The 21,468-nt window shown below is 46.3% G+C and overlaps 1 protein-coding gene across 2 annotated transcripts in view; it reads right to left on the reverse strand.

Moving 5' to 3' along the window:
• Positions 1–21,468, reverse strand: part of LOC128136122 (CDC42 small effector protein 2-like) — a 148,432-nt gene that overhangs the window by 40,011 nt on the left and 86,953 nt on the right. For both annotated transcript variants that reach the window (XM_052775271.1, XM_052775272.1), the window contains exon 2: positions 18,523–18,829. In XM_052775271.1, coding sequence (XP_052631231.1) covers positions 18,523–18,576 — 54 coding nt within the window. In that variant the 5' untranslated portion in view covers positions 18,577–18,829. The remainder of the gene's footprint in view (positions 1–18,522; positions 18,830–21,468) is intronic.

Consider the following 21,468-nt stretch of genomic DNA (forward strand, 5'->3'; position numbering starts at 1 on the left):
TTTTCTCCAGCCTGTTGTGCTAGTTCTGCTCAGGGAAATTTAACACTCATCCTTCTCCTTTTCCAAAGCTAAAACGAGGGGATCACTAGGTGCAAGATTTATACCGCATTCCTTTTGCCACCCCGGATGTCCCCTCAAAGTAAAGAACATATCCGCATACAACACTTCATCCCACTTTCCTTCTCTCCTCAAGAATAACATTAATTGTAATAAGGTGTTATAATTTAATGTACCATTCATAGGCCACTTTTCCCCATCATCCAATTTATACAGTGGCCACCATTGATTACAATACTTAATCAAATTTTCCCTTGTCGAGACCCCACCCGGGGGTCCGGCAATCTGTTTCCAATGTTTCAAGATACACCCCAAAGGTGACTTTTTCAGGATGCCTCCCTTAGATGATCCCCCACTCATATTAAATATGAGTAGCAAGACGACTATATGATCCAAGTAAACAGAAACAAATCCGTAATTCCAATAGCCAAGTTCCGATAACCAAATCAAAATTCAGAGACCAAATCAAGACAGTTAACCAAATTGGGGACTTTTAACCCCTTTTACCAAACCAGAACCTGGGCTTATCAAAACAAATCCAATAGGTACCTTTCTAGCCCAACCCTGCACAGCTTTCACTGCATCTTACGGGCAGGCGACCAGAAACCAACAGAGAGAATGCCTTTAAACTTACCAGGGGTCTTACTTCGAGCTCTTCGGTCTGGGGATTAGAGGTTCTCCCCGAGAATCCCTCGGTGCCGGCTGGAGGTCCCGTAATCCCACGTATCCATCGAGGTCTAGAAGCAGTGTCCCATCTGGGTCGCCAAAACTGTTACCGAAAAAGCCGGTCGAAGAAATTCTCTAAGACTCAATTTTGGAATTTTAGAAAGCAGGCATTCTTTATTGCAGCGCTGGATGCACAAGGGATAGTTCCTCCTAGCATGCATACCGCTACCTACAGCAAGCAAAGCTTATATTGTTCTAATATATACATATTCATTACATTTCCCGGAATTGTCGTACATATTCATGTTATTTCCCAGAAATTATTTACATAGTGTCCGCCCTTTTGGGCATGCGCTATTAAATGGGTCGGTGGTCTTTTGGGGTCTTCAAAACCCTCTGGTGGTCATTTTCTTGGTGTCCGCTAATTGAACTCTCCCTTAAGGCATGTGCAGTGGGGGTCATCCCAGGTGGTTCATCTCTTCTTCCCAGTTAGCTGGTCCTGGCAGGTTTTAATCACAAAGCTCAGCAGAACTTAAGGCTTCTTATCTATTTGTGCATACTGTTAACAAAGCTCAAGGTTTTCTTACATACCAAAAGTTTCAAAGTCGCTCAAGCAAGCACAAATTAAAATACAATGGAGTCTTTTAACTCCAGTCTTTACTCAAAGTATCAGTGAGTGATTATCTTTGCATCACTTCGGGGGGGGGGGGGTGTTGTTTTTTTTTTCCCCCTTCACTTATTAAACTGTCTTTATCTTGATCCATGAGGGTTTTTTTTTCTCTCTTTTGCTCTTCCCACTGTCTCCCCCATCCCACTGGTAGGGCTAGTGTGGGAGTGGCTGGTGGGTGCTTAGTTGCTGGTCAGGGTTGTCAGGACCGGGCTGGACAGACCAGGGAGTCTGTGTTGAGTTCGAATTCCCTCAGGCTACATTAAGGTGAAACAACACATTCAGCCAGGGTTAACCCACCACATCAGCCTACCCACTGCAGGGGCAGAGTCAGAAACAGAATAGGCTTGGATGCTGTGCAAGCACTGTTCAGCAATAGCTAAAACATTGGTGTGTTATCAACACTGTTTAGCCACAAATGCAAAGCACAGCACCATATGGGCAACTATGAAGAAAATTAACTTCATCCCAGACATACGCAGTACATGGCACTAACCAAATATAGGGGAAATTATGGGAATTCAGAAGAATGAAGCATGGAAATCTGCTGGCTTAACAAGTTCAGAATTTCTGTAGTTTTCAGTTACTTCAAGGGAGGCGGGAGTGTGGCGGTATGCTCCACCCCCCACCTCAACCGGACCTGTATTTCCCATAATCCTGATCAAGTGATAACCACCAGTGGCAATTGTAATGGATGCGTCTGGTCGTGATGGCTGCATCCGGTCAAAGTGGTTTCGGGGAAGACAGATAACAACACAATAGCCAAGGACTAATTTGAACAATGCACCCACCTAACCACAGTGCTGGTCAATGTTCAACTCAAGCCAAATTTGAAAGAAGCTAACATCCGTAGTTGGTATGCAAATATGACTATGAGTCAATTATCTTACTCCATAAATAGTGGACAGCCCAGGGCCCGTTGAGCTCTCCTGCATAGCAGCAGGCTGCACGCCAGGATCTCCCCTTGAGTAGGATGCCTCTCAAGGTTACTCCTCGAGGTTGAGAGAGTCCTTGCTGCAACAGATTCTTGGTAAGTGATTAATAGCATGCTAAACTTTGAAATCTTAGCTAAGCGATATCAAGGACTGATTGCACATATAGAATCCTTTAGACATAAACCGTTGACCAAGTCTGGGACTAAGTCTGGATCCAGCCGCACCTAGACTCCTCTCTGAGAAGGAGTTTAGAACGCAAGGGGGTCCATTCTGAACCTCGTGACTCAACGGGAGTGTCTCCCTGACAGTTTTGTCTGACCCTGTCCTCTATGCAGTAAATACCAAGTGAACCTTGCCATCAAATCTTGTTAAGCCACTGTCACATTTACTATCAAACTTTGTTAAATTGCTGTTTTATATCAATAAACATATTGCTACTTCTCTCTTCCGAGTGAAGTGTGTCACTCCGTCCGCAACAGGAGAATGAAGCAATAAAAACATTGTGCTATATTTGTGTAGGATGCTATATGATAAACTAAATAAAAGTGCAAAAAAGGAGCAAGTACACTGATTTTCCAGGGAAGTATCTTAAGTAGTCATGACAGAGTATCATGACAACTCTCTATGTGAATATAGTTATTTCATTATCCTTAGAGCAAACACACTAATCTAACATGTCTGGGAAGATGCATTCTCAGACTAGACTTGCTTTCCCTATTTCTTTGGAGGGCCTGAATTTCCTCCATTAGTTCAAAGTTAAATTTTCAACTTGGACATAAAAAGAAAGCAAAGTGCAAAGGAAATAAGTACGCAGTCATGATTCCATACCATGTTATACAGCAGTCATTAAGCTATTACTGACCAACATTTTCCCCACACAGCATGCAATTAATGAGGCTGTGGAATACAAATAGGTTCTCCCCCACTCCAGCAACAGAAATGGATTCAATTTCAACAGCAATAGTCTGTCTTCAACAAAACTTCAACATCACTGAAAAAGAAACCTCAACTATCAGTTTAGTCCAGCTAATGAGCTAAATTCATTTCCTATTCCACAAGTTTCATGTCTTTCCATGGTTTAGTAACAAGTTTTAACAAATTATGAACTCAATGGATATAACTAATCTATAATTAACTGATTACTCTGATGGCAGAATTTATATCGTGTAAATGTCTCCTATTTGCATACTTTTTTTGGACACCATTCTCTCAATCTAATACCGGTAATTCTGACGTTGGATCCATTGGAGAAATGCAGGAAGTTTAGTGGATTTCCTAGTATGTCAGATCTACTGGACTTGCCAGAATAAACCTATATTCAAGAGCTTCTTAAGAAAGATGGAATAGGAAAAGATGGTTCTTGAGTAGTCAGCAAAAAAAATGAAGCTTGGCATTGGAACACGAAACACCACAGACATCACAAACTCCTACAGGTTCTTGCATTAATGGTAACTTCAAGGTAACTGCTTCCCAGTTCCATGAATGTAGTTAGCTTCTATCAAAAAGACAACACAGTCAACATCATCTATTTGCTACAGATTTACAATCACAAACAGTTAAAAAAATAAATCAGAGAATGGAGAAAAAGCAATAAACAAACCAGAACAAAAACAGTTTTCTAAAGCATTGCACACTCGGAATTTGCAAACTGGGTGCATAATAATATGTAGATTATTTATAGTAAATATTTTTCCTTGTGCTTTTCAGAAAATGGAACCATATAAAACATAAAAGATAGGCAGACAACTCCATTTTGCCCATCAAGTAGAGATATGGACATGGAACTCAATCATAATCGCTGATAGGAAAACATCTATCGTTCCTAAATTTAAAAAATAAAACTAAGCTAAAATAAAAAACAAACGCCACTCCATGTTTTATAGCGTGAATGTCAGATACCTTTTTACCAACAGATGGGTCTCCAGTGGACTCTCACAGCTGTGCCAATAAAAAAAGTTGTTTTTGAACAGATGGTTCATCAGTATGAAAACTGCCAAATTCTGATCTTATCAGATGATTTTAAGAGATCCCTGTACCACAGTGTCATCAGACTATACCACTCAAAAGCATGCTTCCACAATCAAGGCACAGAATATGCATCTGACTCTTCCCAGATTTCCTGCATGGTCTCTGTGCCTCACCTCCATCTACAAACACTTCTCTGTTTCACTATGTCGTGGTTTAACCCCAGCCAGCAACTAAGCACCACGCAGCCGCTCACTCACTTCCTCCCTACCCAGTGGGATAGGGGAGAGAATTGGAAAAAAAAAAAAGTAAAACTCATGGGTTGAGATAAGAACAGTTTAATAGAACAGAAAGGAAGAAACTGATAATGATAATAATAACAATAATAAAATGACACTAATAATAATAAAAGGATTGGAATATACAAAACAAGTGATGCACAATGCAATTGCTCACCACTTGCCAACCGATGCCCAGTTAGTTCCCGAGCAGCGATCCCCCCCCAGGACAACTCTCACCGGTTTATATACTGGTGTGTGGTAGGTTGACCCTGGCTGGGCACCAGGTGCCCACCAAAGCCGTTCTATCACTCCCCCTCCTCAGCTGGACAGGGGGGAGAAAATATAACAAAAGGCTCGTGGGTCAAGATAAGGACAGTTTAATAAAGCGAAAGCAAAGGTCACGCGTGAAAGCAAAGGAAAACAAATGATGTTATTCTCTACTTCCCATCAGTAGGTGATGTCTGGCCACTTCCTGGGAAGCAGGGCTTCAATACGTGTAGTGGTTGCTCCAGAAGACAAAATGCCCCCCCTTCCATCTCCCTTTACTTAGCTTTTATAGCTGAGCTGACGTCATATGGTATGGAATATCTGTTTGGTTAGTTTAGGTCAGCTGTCCTGGTTATGTCCCCTCCCGAGATCTTGCCCAGCCCCAGCCTGCCGTTGAGGGGGGCAAAAATGTTGGAGAGACGGCCTTGATGCTGTGCCAGCACTGCTCAGCAGTAGCCAAAACACTGGTGTCTTATCAACACCTTTCTAGCTACCAATGCAGAGCACAGCATTATGAGGGCTACTATGGGGAGAATTAACTCCATCTCAGCCAGACCCAATACAATCTCCACCCCTTATTCCATACCATTTGCGTCATGCTCAGGTCCCACATAATTTAATACACATATATCTTCGAACCACGCCATTGTATTTAATTCTCATTACTGAAATCCCTTCTTACCAACACTTACAACTGAAACTACATACTTAAACCACTTTTATACCCAACGTACAGATTTATACATTCTTATTAACTACTATCCCCTGTCCTTTAACAGATAGATATTCCATGGGCTTCTTCCACTCCTCCAGATGTTCACACACAGGTTATGACTTGGGCCCCATCCATCAAGATGAGTGGTCAGGACAGGAGAAGCAGTATGTTTGATCGTTGGGCACCAACACCAGCTTGGTTTGGGTCACCATTGCACTCGTCTGGTTCCTTGCGAAGTTCACTCCTCTGCGGTTCAGGTCATTCCTGCTACATTACTTCCTACAACATACAACTCACATCACAGATTATTTTCCCCCAAGGTTAAATGTCCTTGAGGCACACACTGGGTCTCCCCATTCTTCCGCATTACCCACCAAGTACACCCAGGTCCTTGAGCAAAGATAATCCCACGAATGGGTTTGCCTTTTCCCATGGGAGGAGAAATCCACACGGCCTTCCCCAGCCACTTCCCCATGTGCACTACGGGGACCTTATCTCCTCCCGCAGTATGTAGGGGTTTTGTTTGGGCAGGACCAGGATGGTTAGCAGATCCTCTGGTGTTAACTAGCCAAGTGGCTTCTGCTAAATTTGTATCCCAAAGCTTCCATGCCCCATTGCCCAACACTCTCCACATAGTCTTTAACAGTCCATTATATCTCTCAATCTTTCCAGATGCTTGCGGGTGATAGGGGATGTGGTACACCCACTCAATGCCGTGTTTCTTTGCCCAGGAGCTTATGAGGTTATTTCGGAAATGAGTCCCATTGTCTGATTCAATTCTTTCTGGGGTACCATGTCGCCATAAAATTTGCCTTTCGAGGCCTAAGATGGTGTTTCGGGCAGTGGCATGGTTTACAGGATATGTTTCTAGCCAACCAGTAGTTGCTTCCACCATCGTGAGTATGTAGCGCTTGCCTTGGCGTGTTCGTGGCAGTGGTCCGATGTAGTCAATTTGCCAGGCCTCGCCATATCGAAAGCCCAGCCACCGCCCTCTGTTCCAGGGACACTTTATTCTGGTGGCTCGCTTGATTACAGCACATGTTTCACATTCATGAGTGGCCTGTGTGATGGCCTCTGTGGTCAGGTCCACCCCTCGATCATGACCCCATCTATATGTTGCATCTCTCCCTAGATGTCCTGATGTCTCATGGGCCCATCGAGCTACAAATAGCTCACCCTTACGCTCCCAGTCCAGGTCTACCTGAGCTATTTCAATTTTGGCAGCCTTGTCTACCTGTTCATTATTTCGATGTTCTTCAGTGGCACGGCTTTTGGGCATGTGAGCATCTACATGACGTACCTTTAGAGCCATGTGTTCTACCCGGGCAGCAATGTCCTGCCACAATGCAGCTGCCCAGATGGGTTTACCCCTGTGCTGCCAATTGGTCTTCTTCCACTGCTGTAGCCACCCCCATAGGGCATTAGCCACCATCCAGGAGTCAGTATAGAGCTAGAGTACTGGCCACTTTTCTCATTCAGCAATATCTAGGGCTAGTTGGATGGCTTTCACTTCTGCAAACTGACTTGACTCACCTTCTCCTTCAGTGGCCTCAACGACTTGTCGTGTGGGACTCCACACAGCAGCTTTCCATTTCTGCTGGTTCCCTACCACATGACAGGATCCATCAGTAAACAAAGCATAACGCCTTTCGTCTTCTGATAACTCATTATATGGTGGTGCCTCTTGGGCATGAGCCACCTCCTCAGGCAATGCTCCAAAATCTCTGCCTTCTGGCCAGTCCATGATCTCTTCCAGAATTCCTCGGCGGTTGGATTTCCCCAGTCGAGCTCGTTGCGTCATCAACACTACCCACTTACTCCATGTAGCGCTGGTTGCATGATGTGTAGAGGGGATGTTTCCTTTGAACATCCAGCGTAGCACAGGCAATCGTGGTGCCAAGAGGAGATATGCTTCTGTACCAACAACTTCTGAAGCAGCTCGAACCCCCTCATATGCTGCTAGTATCTCTTTTTCAGTCGGGGTGTAGTGGGCTTCTGATCCTCGGTACCCCCGGCTCCAAAACCCTAATGGTCGACCTCGGGTTTCTCCTGGTGTTTTCTGCCAGAGGCTCCAGGTGAGACCATGCTCCCCAGCTGGAGTGTAGAGTACATTTTGCACATCTGGTCCTGTCCGGACAGGCCCAAGAGCTACCACAAGAGCTATTTCCTGTCTGATATGCTCAAAGGCTTGTTGTTGCTCGGGGCCCCATTCAAAATAGTTCTTTTTCCAGGTTACTCGATAGAGAGGGCTCACAAGCTGACTATAACCTGGAATATGCATTCTCCAGAACCCCACGAGGCCTAGGAAAGCTTGTGTTTCTTTCTTGTTAGCTGGTGGAGACATAGTTGCTATCTTGTTGACCACATCCATAGGCACATGACAGCATCCATCCTGCCATTTTATTCCCAAGAACTCAATCTCCTGTGCAGGTCCCTTGACCTTGCTTTTCTTTATGGAGAAACCAGCTTTCAGAAGAATCTGAATTACTCTTTTTCCCTTCTCAAACACTTCTTCTGCCTTGTTGCCCCACACGATGATGTCATCTATGTATTGTAGATGTTCAGGGGCATCGCCTTGTTCCAGTGCAGTTTGGATTAGTCTGTGACAAATGGTAGGGCTGTGCTTCCACCCCTGGGGCAGTCGATTCCAGGTGTATTGGACACCTCTCCACGTGAAAGCAAACTGTGGCCTGCACTCTGCTGCCAAAGGAATGGAGAAAAACGCATTGGCAATATCAATTGTAGCATACCACGTGGCTGCCTTTGATGCCAGTTCATATTGGAGCTCTAACATGTCTGGTACAGCAGCACTCAGTGGTGGTGTCACTTCGTTCAGGCCGTGATAATCTACTGTTAACCTCCACTCTCCATCAGACTTTGCCACTGGCCATATAGGACTATTAAAAGGTGAATGAGTCTTGCTGATGACTCCTTGGCTCTCCAGTTGATGAATCAGCTCATGGATGGGAGCCAGGGAGTCTCGGTTTGTGCAATATTGCTGCCGGTGCACTGTCCTGGTAGCAATTGGCACCTGCTGTTCTTCAACTCGCAGCAACCCCACAATGAAGGGATCTTCCGAGAGGCCAGGCAGGGTAGATAGCTGTTTGCTCTTCTCTGAGTTTACAGTGGCTATACCAAAAGCCCATCGGTACCCCTTTGGGTCCTTGAAGTACCCTCTGTTGAGGTAGTCTATGCCAAGGATACAAGGGGCCTCTGGGCCAGTCACAATGGGGTGCTTTTCCCACTTGTCCCCTGTCAAGCTCACTTCAGCCTCCAATACAGACAATTCTTGGCATCCCCCTGTCACTCCAGAGATCCAGATGGGTTCTGTGCCCCTGTACCCTGATGGCACCAGTGTACACTGTGCACCAGTGTCTACCAAAGCCTTATACTTCTGTGCGTCTGATGTGCCAGGCCATTGAATCCACACAGTCCAGTATATCCGGTCATCCCTTTCCTTCTCCTGGACGAAGGCAGGGACCCTCTATTGCTGTTCCTCATCAGAGGAACTCCCTTGCAGTGCCAGACCAGAAGTCTCCTCACCAGAATCAAGGGAGGTGGCTGCAGTTCTTCTATGCCTGGAGGATCGCTGATTGCTTTCTTGGGCCTCTACTGCAACTATGCTGACAGCCTTCTTCTTGGGTGACCCCTTCTTAACAGCTGTCTTCCCTCTCAGTTCACGTACACGGGCTTCCAGCTTAAAGGTGGGTTCACCATCCCACTTCCTCATGTCCTCCCCTTGGTCACGCAGGAAGAACCAGAGTGCACCATGCGGCATATGCCTCGGGCTCCCTTTCCCTCTGACCGGGGCAGGAGAGGACTGATTTCTTGGGGCGTCCCTAACAGCCAAGGCACTGTCCTGTAGGGATGAGGAGATACAGAGATTTTCTTCAAAGTTTTGGAGCCAAGATGACACTTTCTCCACAGTTGGTGTTTCCATATCTGGGCAATACATTGCTGCCAAGATGTTAGAATATGACGCTGGGGCACCTTGAATCACCTTCCTCCACGTGGCCCGTGTGCACAGGACATCCTCTGGATCTTTGGAGACCTCCTCATCATCTTGATCACTGTAGATGACTTCCACCACTGCTAACTCTCTCAGGTACTGGATGCCTTCATCTGCGGTAGTCCACTTTCCTGAGGAGTTCACAAGATCTCCCTTGAATGGATATCTTGCCCTCACACTTGAGAGGAGCCGGCTCCAGAGACTGCAAATTGCTGCCTCTTTTCCAATTCCTCTCTTGATTCCCCAGTTTCTAGCAAGGGATCCCAGCTGTTGGGCTTCCTTGCCTTCCAGTTGCTGACTGTCAGACCCGTTATCCCAGCATCGGAGCAGCCAGGCAGCAATCCGCTCATCTGGCTGGCGGCTGTAGTCTGTCCGCATGTCTCGAAGTTCTGAGGAGGTCAGGGACCGGGTAGTTTCCGCTTCCTGTCTAAGTTTTCTCACTCCTTCCTCCAATTTCTTTGTCGAAGGACCGGCTTCTAGATCAAACCTTTCCTCTTCTTCTTCTTCCCTTACTAATCGATGATGTGGACCTGTTGATCTCCTTGTCCACTGTTTCTTTTTCACTACTGGGGCAATTACTGTAGTTGTTGTTGTTTGGGTCCCTATCTCAACCATGGTGTCCTCAGATGCAGTTTGGGTCCCTGCCTCAACCGTGGTCCTCTGAGAGTGTTGAACTGTGGCTCGGTAGGCATAGGCCAGGCCCCAGTACAGTGCGAGAAGCTGCTGGTTTTCATTGGGATAGGCAAGGCACCCTTCTATCAGGTGGCGCGTCAGTTTGCCAGGGTTGCTTGCCTGTTCGGGTGTAAAGTCCCAGGTTATGGGAGGTGATAACCGTCCTAGGAATCTGCCCAAATCCTTCCATATACCCTGCCACCCAGGGACCGGTCGCTTGAGGGCACATTTCAGTATTGCCTCACCCGAAACTTGTCTTCTCTTATACCAGGACGAGACCAGATTCCACAATACCCATAATATACCGCTAGTATTCATTATTAGTATTGAACAGCTCACATAAGGGTGAATAAGGACCTCGGGAGCCTGCATAATAAAGCCATTCACATCAGTGCCCGGTAGGGAGAGGGAGATGTATTCCCTCATCTCCTCCACAAGATAGCTCCCACAACACAGCAAAGCCATCAGTGCCAGGACAAAGCACATAGCCATTGTTTGTATTAGCATGCTCCCAAACTCAGCAAAACAGAGATAAGCAAGCAGCCAACAAACTCCGTGACCCACACGGGAGCTTGCCACTTAATAACTAGCTATGGCACGCTTAATGCAAAACTGCTGTTGTCATGCCCCACATTGGGCGCCAAAAAGGACTGTGGTAGGTTGACCCTGGCTGGGCACCAGGTGCCCACCAAAGCCGTTCTATCACTCCCCCTCCTCAGCTGGACAGGGGGGAGAAAATATAACAAAAGGCTCGTGGGTCAAGATAAGGACAGTTTAATAAAGCGAAAGCAAAGGTCACGCGTGAAAGCAAAGGAAAACAAATGATGTTATTCTCTACTTCCCATCAGTAGGTGATGTCTGGCCACTTCCTGGGAAGCAGGGCTTCAATACGTGTAGTGGTTGCTCCAGAAGACAAAATGCCCCCCCTTCCATCTCCCTTTACTTAGCTTTTATAGCTGAGCTGACGTCATATGGTATGGAATATCTGTTTGGTTAGTTTAGGTCAGCTGTCCTGGTTATGTCCCCTCCCGAGATCTTGCCCAGCCCCAGCCTGCCGTTGAGGGGGGCAAAAATGTTGGAGAGACGGCCTTGATGCTGTGCCAGCACTGCTCAGCAGTAGCCAAAACACTGGTGTCTTATCAACACCTTTCTAGCTACCAATGCAGAGCACAGCATTATGAGGGCTACTATGGGGAGAATTAACTCCATCTCAGCCAGACCCAATACAACTGGGCATGACATCACATGGTATGGAATATCCCTTTGGCCAGTTTGGGTCAGGTGTCCTGGCTGTGTCCTGTCCCAACTTCCTGTGCCCCTCCAGCCTTCCTTCTGTCTGGGCATCAGAAGCTGAAAAATCCTTGACTTTAGACTAAACATTACTTAGCAACAACTGAAAACATCAGTGTGTTATCAACATTCTTCTCATACTGAATCCAAGAAATAACACTATACCAGCTACTAGGAAGACAATTAACTCTGTCCCAGCTGAAACCAGGACACACTGAAATTCCCCAAAGTTCTGGGTATAAAGTGCCCAAAGATTCATGGACACAGGCTATAGAGTAGCCTTCTACAACTGCTGTCCAAGTCATTTAGGTCTACGTGTTCTTGATAGCTTCAAAATTTTGCAGTAAGGACAGCTGCATACCATATCAAAATAATTTAGGACAAGAAGAAATGAATCAATGTGAAATGTCTCAATGTAATGGGGAAAATCTGAATTGTCTAATATGGAATTAGTAAAAGACTATCGCTTTATAGTTGCCCTATAGAGAGCTTCCCAGAGCCTCTTTCACTTCAAATGTTTGAAAATAACACATTAGAAACTATTTTGAAAATGAGAAGGCTGTGGTGCTCCTTTTCACATCTTTCTTACTATCTCTCTGGTGTTCACTCCATATCCCTCTCTTCACTGCCTTGCTGAATGTACACCCCCACCCACCCCTGTCCAAAAAAGTTTCATCCTTCCAGATAACTGCTATCTGCAGCCCACAGCATACTTATAAGGAGCATTCCCTGTCTTTGATCCTTTTCCTTTTCTATTTCAGTAACTTTTATCTGTCCTGGTCCCCTAAAGGTATCTGTAAACTTTGTTATTTGATAACCATCCAGGAATTTCCCCAAAATGATGGTGGTTATTCTTACTGGAATACAGTCGGCAGAGCAGTATCGGGCTTCGCACCATCCCTCCTGCCCAGAAAGACTGTTATGACAGATGGAGCCCAAAGTCACGGACTAAATGAACTCAACAGACATTTTATAGGGATGGCCCATAGACTTAAGGTGCCAATCGGGCTGGCCCTGACAACCCCATCCCTGGAAACATTCAAGATCAGGCTGAACAGGGCTCTGAGCAACCTGATCTAGTTGAAGATGTCCCTGCTCATTGCAGGGGGGTTGGAATAAATGACCTTTAAAGGTCCCTTCCAACCCAAACTATTCTATGATTCTATGACCAAATTATTTACTAAATTCCAATGAGCTGAAGCAAAGGGATTAATAGCAGAAAACATACTGTGCCAATGTGGGAAATAGACCCTGCTTGAACTCTCTGAATGCAGACTGAGTTTGTAGCCCTGGCAACTGGAAGTTTTACTTATTTTAAAAAGCTTTTCCTTGTAAAATGTAATCATTTGACGTACATTTTATGAAGCAACAAAATAATATATGGTAAAAGATTTTAAGGTTGTATTTCACAGTAAACTTCAAAGGAAAAGTTTTATCTGTCTGATTACATAAAAAAAACCAAGGACACCAAACCCAAAGAAAATCTTCTCATTCCTTTCATAATTTTTCTTTCTTTTTCACTGAGAAATAATATGACCTGACCAATTCCAGAACATAAGTGTACTGGTTTTGGCTGGGATAGAGTTAATTTTCTTCATAGTAGCTTGTATGGTGCTATGGTTTGGATTTGTGCTGAAAAAGTGCTGATAACACAGAGATGTTTTAGCTGTTGCTGAACAGTGCTTACACAGAGTCAAGGCCTTTTCTGCTTCTCACCCCACCCCACCAACGAGTAGATGTGAGAGACTGAAAGAGTTAACGTCTCAAACATTGTGGTGGGGCAAGTTCTGCTTAAAGAAGAACTCTGCATAACAAACCCTGCACAGCAAGGAACCACAGGTGAAAAGCCCATCAGCACAGACATCAGCAACAGGAGGGGAAGGGCGTGCAGGAGGGTGCATAGCTCCCTGTTCTGATACAAAGATCAAACAACGGCCACATCTGCAGGGAAGGGGAAGTTACTCCCCAAACAACCCCCAAGCCCACCGCCTGAAGGTTACACCTAATTGGCCTAATAAGTTCGAGTGCCCGCCCAAAGGAGGGGGCAAGGATGATAAAAGGACACAAACTGAAGCCCCACACACGTGCGCCCACCGGAACCGGACCTTTAGACTGACTGGACCAAGGCTGGACCCAGGACCGGTGAAATCTTTCTCTCTTCCTTTTTCTCTCTCTGTCTTGCTCTCTCTCTTTCTCTTTCCTTTTCCATAACGCCTACACCTCATCCCTTTAAGCCATAAAACCGTTCACCAAGTCTGGGACTAGGAGTGGATCCAGCCACCCCTAGGCTCCTCTCTGAGAGGGAGTCTAGAAAAGCAAGGGGGTCTGCTCTGAACCTTGTGACTCAACGGGAGGGATCTCCTTATTCCCTGAACTGATGTATATGGTTATCATGGGTTACAGGGGTTACTGAGGTAGTTCCATGCCAAGTCCTGTTGTGAGAAACCTCACCACCTACTGTTATGCTGATGTACTTAAGGAGTGATGTACTTAAGACGACCACAAAGGTCTTGTGAAATAAGATACCCTTTGTATACACAAGGCATGCCGTGCTAACGACTGTGCCCCTGAAGAAGAACTAAAAGACTGATAAGAAGGGAACATCCCACCCCAGGAGGCGCCTAAAAGTTGAAAAATTGCTAATAGGCATGAAGTCAGCAAAAAATCTTCAATAACTGGAGGAAAGGTAAAGGCGGCAGGGCAAGATCACAACCACCGACTCAATTCAAGACCAAAAAGACTTACCCCCCCCACTCTCCTTGAGCATGCGCTGTAGAATAAAAGAACACTGTACCTTTAATTTGAAGCAGGGAAACTTTAACCCAATAGAAACTGTACTAGATAAGCGACTACCAGTAATAGTTTTGGGGAAGAACTTTGGAAATTGAATATGTATAACTGAACTGTATAAATTGCTTGCCCTTTTAGGCATGAGGTGTGCTAGCTATGTGGATTACCACCTAGCCCCCATCTTTGTGCAAACATGAATTGGAATAAAATACCTCTGCTCTGTGTGTATATTGGAGTTTCGCACACCGGGTAAACGACCCCACTTTTGGGACAACAATGCCTCCCAAGTTCAGTTTGCTTCTGCTATGAATCAAATGTTTAATTGATCATTTGGTGTTGTTTCATCTTAATTTAGCCTGAGGGAATTCCAAATTCAACACGACTCCCTGGTCTGTCCAGCCCGGGTGGTGACAGTAGGCCAGGGGTGCACAAGAAGTTGGGAGGGGGGACAGCTGACCCCAACTGACCAAAGGGATATTCCATACCATATGACATCATGCTCAGCAATAAAAAGCTGGGGGAAGGAGGAGGAAGAGGGGAAGTTCAGAATTATGGCATTTGTCTTCCTAAGTAACCATTACATGTGATGAAGCCCTGCTTTCTTGGAAATAGCTAACCATCTGCCTGTCAATGGGAAGTAGTGAATGAATTCCTTCAATTTGCTTTGTGCATGCAGCTTTTGCTTCACCATTAAACTGTCTTTATCTCAACCCACAAATTTTTGCATTTTTACCCTTCCAATTCTCTTCCCCATCCCACTGTGGGGGGAGCGAGTGATCAGCTGTGTGGTGCTTAGCTGCCTACCAGGGTTAACCCACAACAATAAGTTATTATGTAATTTAAGATATCCTAAGTACTTGATCACTTTTCCTATCATTTAAAATAATATGTTTCAGATAGTGTGAACAGAAGGGCTTACATCAAACAAACTAAATAGAAAAATATTTAAACCAGTGTAAAGTTCAAAGAGAGAGATTGTGCAAGAGAGAGTGAGAGAGTGATCTAAATACTGCAGAAGATCATTTTGGTGAAATGAAGTATGATGCAAGCAGCATACAAGGAGACCAATTTTACTGTCTTCAAAGGATAATCAAGAGGCCCTCATATTTGTAATACGTTGCTGCAGATTTTTACACTGCAGTAATTTCACTTAAGTATTATGCACTTCAGAAATTCCTCTTGTATTTTAATACATCTCTTAAGTCTAATCAGCTTTTCCATATCTAAACTACTTGCTTGATGTCAATTTTTAAAAATAAGATAGTTTTCATATTTAAAATCTATCTAGAATAAGTGTTTGCCAAAACATTTAAGCTGCACTACATTCAATAAAAAGTCACAGTGCTTATACACATGCCCCGTGAAGACCTACTTATCAATGTCCAAGAGCTCTGTATTTTACAGTATACTGTAGTGCCTTTCCTCAGAGGATGTCAAAGCAGTTAACATCATCCTGGGCAAGCATTAATCTAAGTAAAATATTCCAGAAGTCGATCAGTTTTTGCAACAATGAAGCAGATTCTTCCCTTCACAAAAAAAATCCAAACCAAAAAATCAACACCCTCCCCAAAACCTCACATGCAAAACACCAACAACCCACTATCCAAAACACATACTTGACAAATTAGAGAAACCAGGGACTACAGTTTGTACATATTTGCTATTTAGAAAACACCTAAGTGTTGTAGCCTGCAGTAAACCCCATAACCTTCAGGTATTCTGCTTGAACCACTAGATCAATTAACATCTTAATCTTCTTCTCTGTCTCTCAGTTTTTCTTCTCTCTCACTATCTGTTGTACCTTTGCTTGCTGTTTCCTTCTCTCGCTCTGTCTCCCTAACACTCCCACTCTCTTGCTGTCTCTCTGTCTCCATCTCTGAATTTTGTCTCACTCCCTTGTCTCCCTCTTTCTCACTCTTTCTCTCTCTCCCCCCCCATGCCATCTCACTGTCTCTCATTCTCACTACCTTGCTCACTCTGTCTCGTGCTCACTCAGTGTGTCACCTGCCATCTCGTGCCCACTCCCATCATCTTGTGCTTGTTCTCACGCGTGCTGACACCTTGTGCTCATTTTCTCACCTGCTTGCACTTGCTTGCAGTCCCACTGTCTCATGCTTGTGACTGTGTCACTCTCTTGCTGCCTTGCTCTTGCTCCATCTAGTGATCACCATCTTTCTCTCCATCTCATGCTCACTCAAGCGTGCGCTCATCTCACTGTTTTGACCATTCACGCTCGCTCCAGCTCACTCCAACAGTGACACACATGCTCAGTCTCTCACTTGTGCTTGCCTCCTCTTGCATGCTGTCTCACACTTGCTGTCTCATGCTCGCTCACTGTCTCACCCTCTCTCACTCAGTCTTGTACTTGCCATCTCACTCAATCTCACACTTGCCCTCACTGACTCGCACTCGCTCTCACAGTCTCGCACTCATTCTGTCTCACAACTGCTGTCTCACTCGCTCTTGCCGTCTCACGTTCCCTCTCTTCCTCTTTTGCCTGTGCTCTTTCCCTCCCTCTCTTCCCCGCTGCCTCCTGGTCTCTCGCCTGAGCTGCCTTGCTCTCATTCTCAATAGTCTCCCCCCCTCCCCCCTCCACTACATACTCATCTCCTTCTCTTGTTCCAGCTTGCCTTCTCACGTTTGTCTCCTCTCTCTCTCTCTCTCCCCCTCATGCTTGTATCCTTGTGCTCATCTTGTTCCTCTCCCTTGTGCATTCATCTCCTCTCTCTCATCTCCTCCCTCTCTCAATTGTGCTCATCCCCTCCCTGTTGCTAGTGTCCTCACACTTGCTCACGCTCGTATCCTCGCGTTCATCTCAAGTCTCATGCTCGCATTCATCACCTAGCGCTTGCCACCCCATGCTCACCTCCTCCCCCAGTCCATCTCCTCCTCGCGCTCACCTCCTTAGTCTCGCTTGGCTCCTCACCCCCAGTCAGCTCACCCCCTCGCCTGCCTCTTTGCTTCCACTCACCTCCTTGCCCACTTGCCCCCTCGCCTGCCTCCTTGATCCCACTCACCTCCTCGCCCACTTGCCCCTGCTTAACCCCTTGCCCCCTCTCTCGTTCACCCTCCCCCTCTCGCCTGCCCTCTCACCCTCCCTCTCCCTCACTCTCTTGCTTGCCCTCACCCTCCCACTCACGCCCACCCTCGCCCTCCTGCCCACCCTCGCCCTCCTGCCCTCCCTTTCCCTTGCTCACCCTCGCCCCTGCTCACTTGTGCCCTCTCACCCTCCCTCACTCGCTCGCCCCCTGCCCCGCTCACTGTTGCTCTCTTGCCCCTCTCGCTTGCCCCTGCCCTCTCACTCGCCCCCACCCTCTCACGCGACCACACCCTCTCCCTCCCCATGCTCGTTCTCCCCCCTCGCTCACTCTCAAGCACTTACCCGTGCTCTCTTGCTCTCACTTCCACTTGCTCTTGCTCTCTCGTGCCCTTGCTTGCTCACCCGCACATGCACTCACGCTCTCTCCCATGCTCCTGTTCCCCCCTTGTTTGCACTTGTACTCACCCTCCCTCAGTCTCTCTCCCTCCCTCTCTCGCCCCCTTATGCTTCCCTCACCTGCACACTCTCACCCCCCCCCCCGCTCCCTCCCCTGCTCACCTGCTCCCCTCCCACTCCCTCTCGCTCACTCTTGCCCGCTCTCCCTGGCTTGTGCTCCTTCCCTCTTCCCTGCCCCCGCTCTCTCACCCACCTGCCTCCTTGCTCTCTTGCTCTCCCTCTTGCCCACCCTCTTTCTGACTTCATTTAAATTAATGCTTAGAAAGGCAGAGGAGGAATGGATTTTACCCTATATTTCTTAACAGCAATATTTCCTTCCTTCACTATTGTCCAGCCACACAGGAAAATAAGCCATAAACAATATCAGATGTCATGACATTTCCAGATTTCCACCTGCTTTTTGGCAGATGTTAGAGCAACAGTTTAGGTCCTCCTCACTCTCACCCTCCCCTTCTCCTTCCTCCCTCTCTACAGTTCAAACATATAAAGACTTTTCAAAGACTTCAGACAGATTTAAGATTAAGGATAGAAAAATGTCTCTAACAGTCTAGATTAGACTCTTCTCTTTCACAGCTAAACCAAGATGGTAGTTAATTCCTCAATTCTCACTGGGCTTAGTCCAACAGCACTAATTTAAGAAGCTAAAACAAACAAAAAAAAATTGAACAATGTATTGAATTATACACAAAACAGTTCCAATACTCATACTTACAGGCTGAGGCTGTTCTGCAATACAGCAGTTGAAACACAACCAGAACTCACTCATTGCTTACAGTCTGAAGTGCAAACACAGATGAAAAGCAGGATTCAATCTCTGCAAAAGTGTCTCCAAGTAGCAACTTCTTTAGATTGATTTATAATGGTTCCAATGTGAAAAGTTTCTCTGTTGAGCTTTTTTCCAAAGAAAAGTCAGTCTCAGGATAAACAGGTTGATTATTTTGGAGTCTTCTTTCAGAAGACTGGTCCCAGCACCACACAAGTGTTACATATGCTTCTTTGATTCCTAGCGTTATGTGAACCTGAAAAGAAAGAAGTAAATTACATCAGAAAGAAAGAAGTAAATTACATCAGAAAGAAAGAAGATACAGAACCTCACACTCACAGCCAGCCACACATGCCAGTGATTTCTTGATGACATCTTGAATTACACAGTGGAGAGACACTAGCAAACAAGTCACACGCTTATTTCTTTTTAATAGCCATCTTTTAAAAGCACAGGAGCAGGCAATTTCAAAGTGTCGGAAGTCAAGCAAGCAGGGCAGAAGGCCAGCTTGGCTGAGCAGGGATCTTCTTCTAGAACTTTAGCAGAAAAGGAAAGTGTATGGACATTGGAAGAAAGGACAGGCAACACAGGAGGACTACAGAGATGCTGTTTGCCATTGTAGGGAGGAAATTCATGCAGCCAAAGCTCTATTAGAGTTCAAGCTGGCTAGTACTGTGAAGGACAACAAAAAGGGCTTTTTAAAATATGTTAACAGCAAAAGGAGTATCAGGGATAACACTGGTCTGTGTATTGGGTTTGCATGGCAAGGTTTTGGTAGCAGGGGGGTTACAGGGGTGGCTTCTGTGAGAAGCTGCTAGAAGCTTCCCCTATGTCTGACAGAGCCGATGCCAGCCGGCTCTAAGACAGACCTGCCACCGGCCAAGGCCAAGCCAATCAGCAACAGTGGTAGCGCCTCTGTGATAACATATTTAAGAAGGAAAAAAAAGTTGCAGCGGGCACAGAAACTGCTGCCAGAGAGAGGAGTGACAACATGTAAGGGAAACAACCCTGCAGACACCAAGGTCAGTGAAGAAGGAGGGGGAGGAGGTGATCCAGGTACCGGAGCAGAGATTCCCCTGCAGCCCATGGTGAAGACCATGGTGAGGCAGGCTGTCCCCCTGCAGTCCATGGAGGTCCATGGTGGAGCAGATATCCACCTGCAGCCCGTGGAGGACCCCACGCCAGAGCAGGTGGATGCCCCCAAAGGAGGCTGTGACCCTGTGGGAAGCCTGTGCTGGAGCTGGCTCCTGGCAGGACCTGCAGATCCATGGAGAGAGGAGCCCATGTTGGAGCAGGTTTTCTGGCAGGACTTGTGACCCTGCGGGGGACCCACGCTGTAGCAGTGTGCTCCTGAAGGACTGCACGCCATGGAAGGGACCCATGCTGGAGCAATTTGTGAAGAACTGCAGCCCATGGGAAGGACCCACGTTGGAGAATTTCATGGAGAACTGTCTCCTGTGGGAGGGACCCCACGCTGGAGCAGGGGAAGAGCATGAGGAGTCTTGCCCCTGAAGAGGATGGAGCAGCAGAGATAACGTGTGATGAACTGACCGTAAACCCCATTCCCTGTCCCCTTGCACCACTGGGGGAGGGTAAGTAGAGAATTCGGGAGTGAAGCTGTGCCCGGGAAGAAGGGAGGGGTGGGGGGAAGGTGTTTCAAGATTTGGTTTTATTTCTCATTACCCCCATTCGAGTCTGTTTTGCCCGTAATGGTAATTGGTTAAGTGATCTCTCCCTGTCCTTATCTTGACCCACAAGCCTTTTGTTATATTTTCTCTCCCCTGTCCAGTTGAGGAGACGGAGTGATAGAGTGGCTGCGTGGTGCTTACTTGCTGGCTGGGGTTAAACCACAACAGTCTGCTACTTGATGAGGTCGGTCACCTCACAAATGGGGACACAGACAAAGCAGAGACATTTAATATCTTCTTCACCTCTGTCTTTAACACCGACGATGGGCCCTGGGACTCCCAGAGCCCTGTGTTGGAAGACTGTGACTGGGGGGATGATAAACTCCCAGCCGACTCTGAACTTGTTCAGGACTTGCTGCTCCAGCTGGATGTGCACAAGCTTATGAAGCCCAATGGGATTCATCCCAGGGTACTGAAAGAGCTGGCTGATGCTATGGTGGGATCTCTCTCCATTATTTTTCAATGGTCTTGGGAGTCTGGAGAGGTCCCAGTTGACTGGAAGCTGGCAAATGTTGTCCCAATTTTCAAGAAGGGTAAGAAGGAAGACCCTGGTAATTACAGGCCTGTCAGTCTCACTTCAGTGCCTGGTAAAATTATGGAGAAGGTTATTCTGGGAGTTATTGAAAAACACTTGAGAGACAATGCAGTCAATGGTCATAGCCAGCACAGGTTCACGAGGGGAAAGTCCTGTTCAACTAACTTAATTTCCTTTTATGACAAGGTCACCCATCTAGTTGACCAAGGGAAGCCAGTAGATGTGGGGTTTTTTTTATTTTAGCAAAGCTTTTGATACTGTCTCTCACAGTATCCTTCTGGACAAGATGTCCAGCATACAGCTAGACAAGTCCATAATACATTGGGTGAAAAATTGGCTGACAGGTCGGGCTCAAAGAGTTTTAGTAAATGGGGTTACATCAGGCTGGCAGCCAGTCACCAGTGGGGTTCCCCAGGGCTCAGTTTTAGGGCCAGTGCTCTTTAATGGTTTTATAAATTATCTGGATGCAGGAATCGAATGTACATTAAGTTTGCCGACGATGTTAAACTAGGAGGAGCTGTGGACTCCCTTGAGGGTAGAGAGGCCTTACAGAGAGATCTGGATAGACTAGAGAGCTGGGCAATCACCAACCATATGAAATTTAACAAGAGCAAGTGCTAGATTCTGCACCTGGGATTAGGTAATCCTAGTTATACGTACAAATTGGAGGAT

The sequence above is a fragment of the Harpia harpyja genome, chromosome W, assembly GCF_026419915.1.
Source record: "Harpia harpyja isolate bHarHar1 chromosome W, bHarHar1 primary haplotype, whole genome shotgun sequence".
Classification (NCBI taxonomy): domain Eukaryota; kingdom Metazoa; phylum Chordata; class Aves; order Accipitriformes; family Accipitridae; genus Harpia; species Harpia harpyja.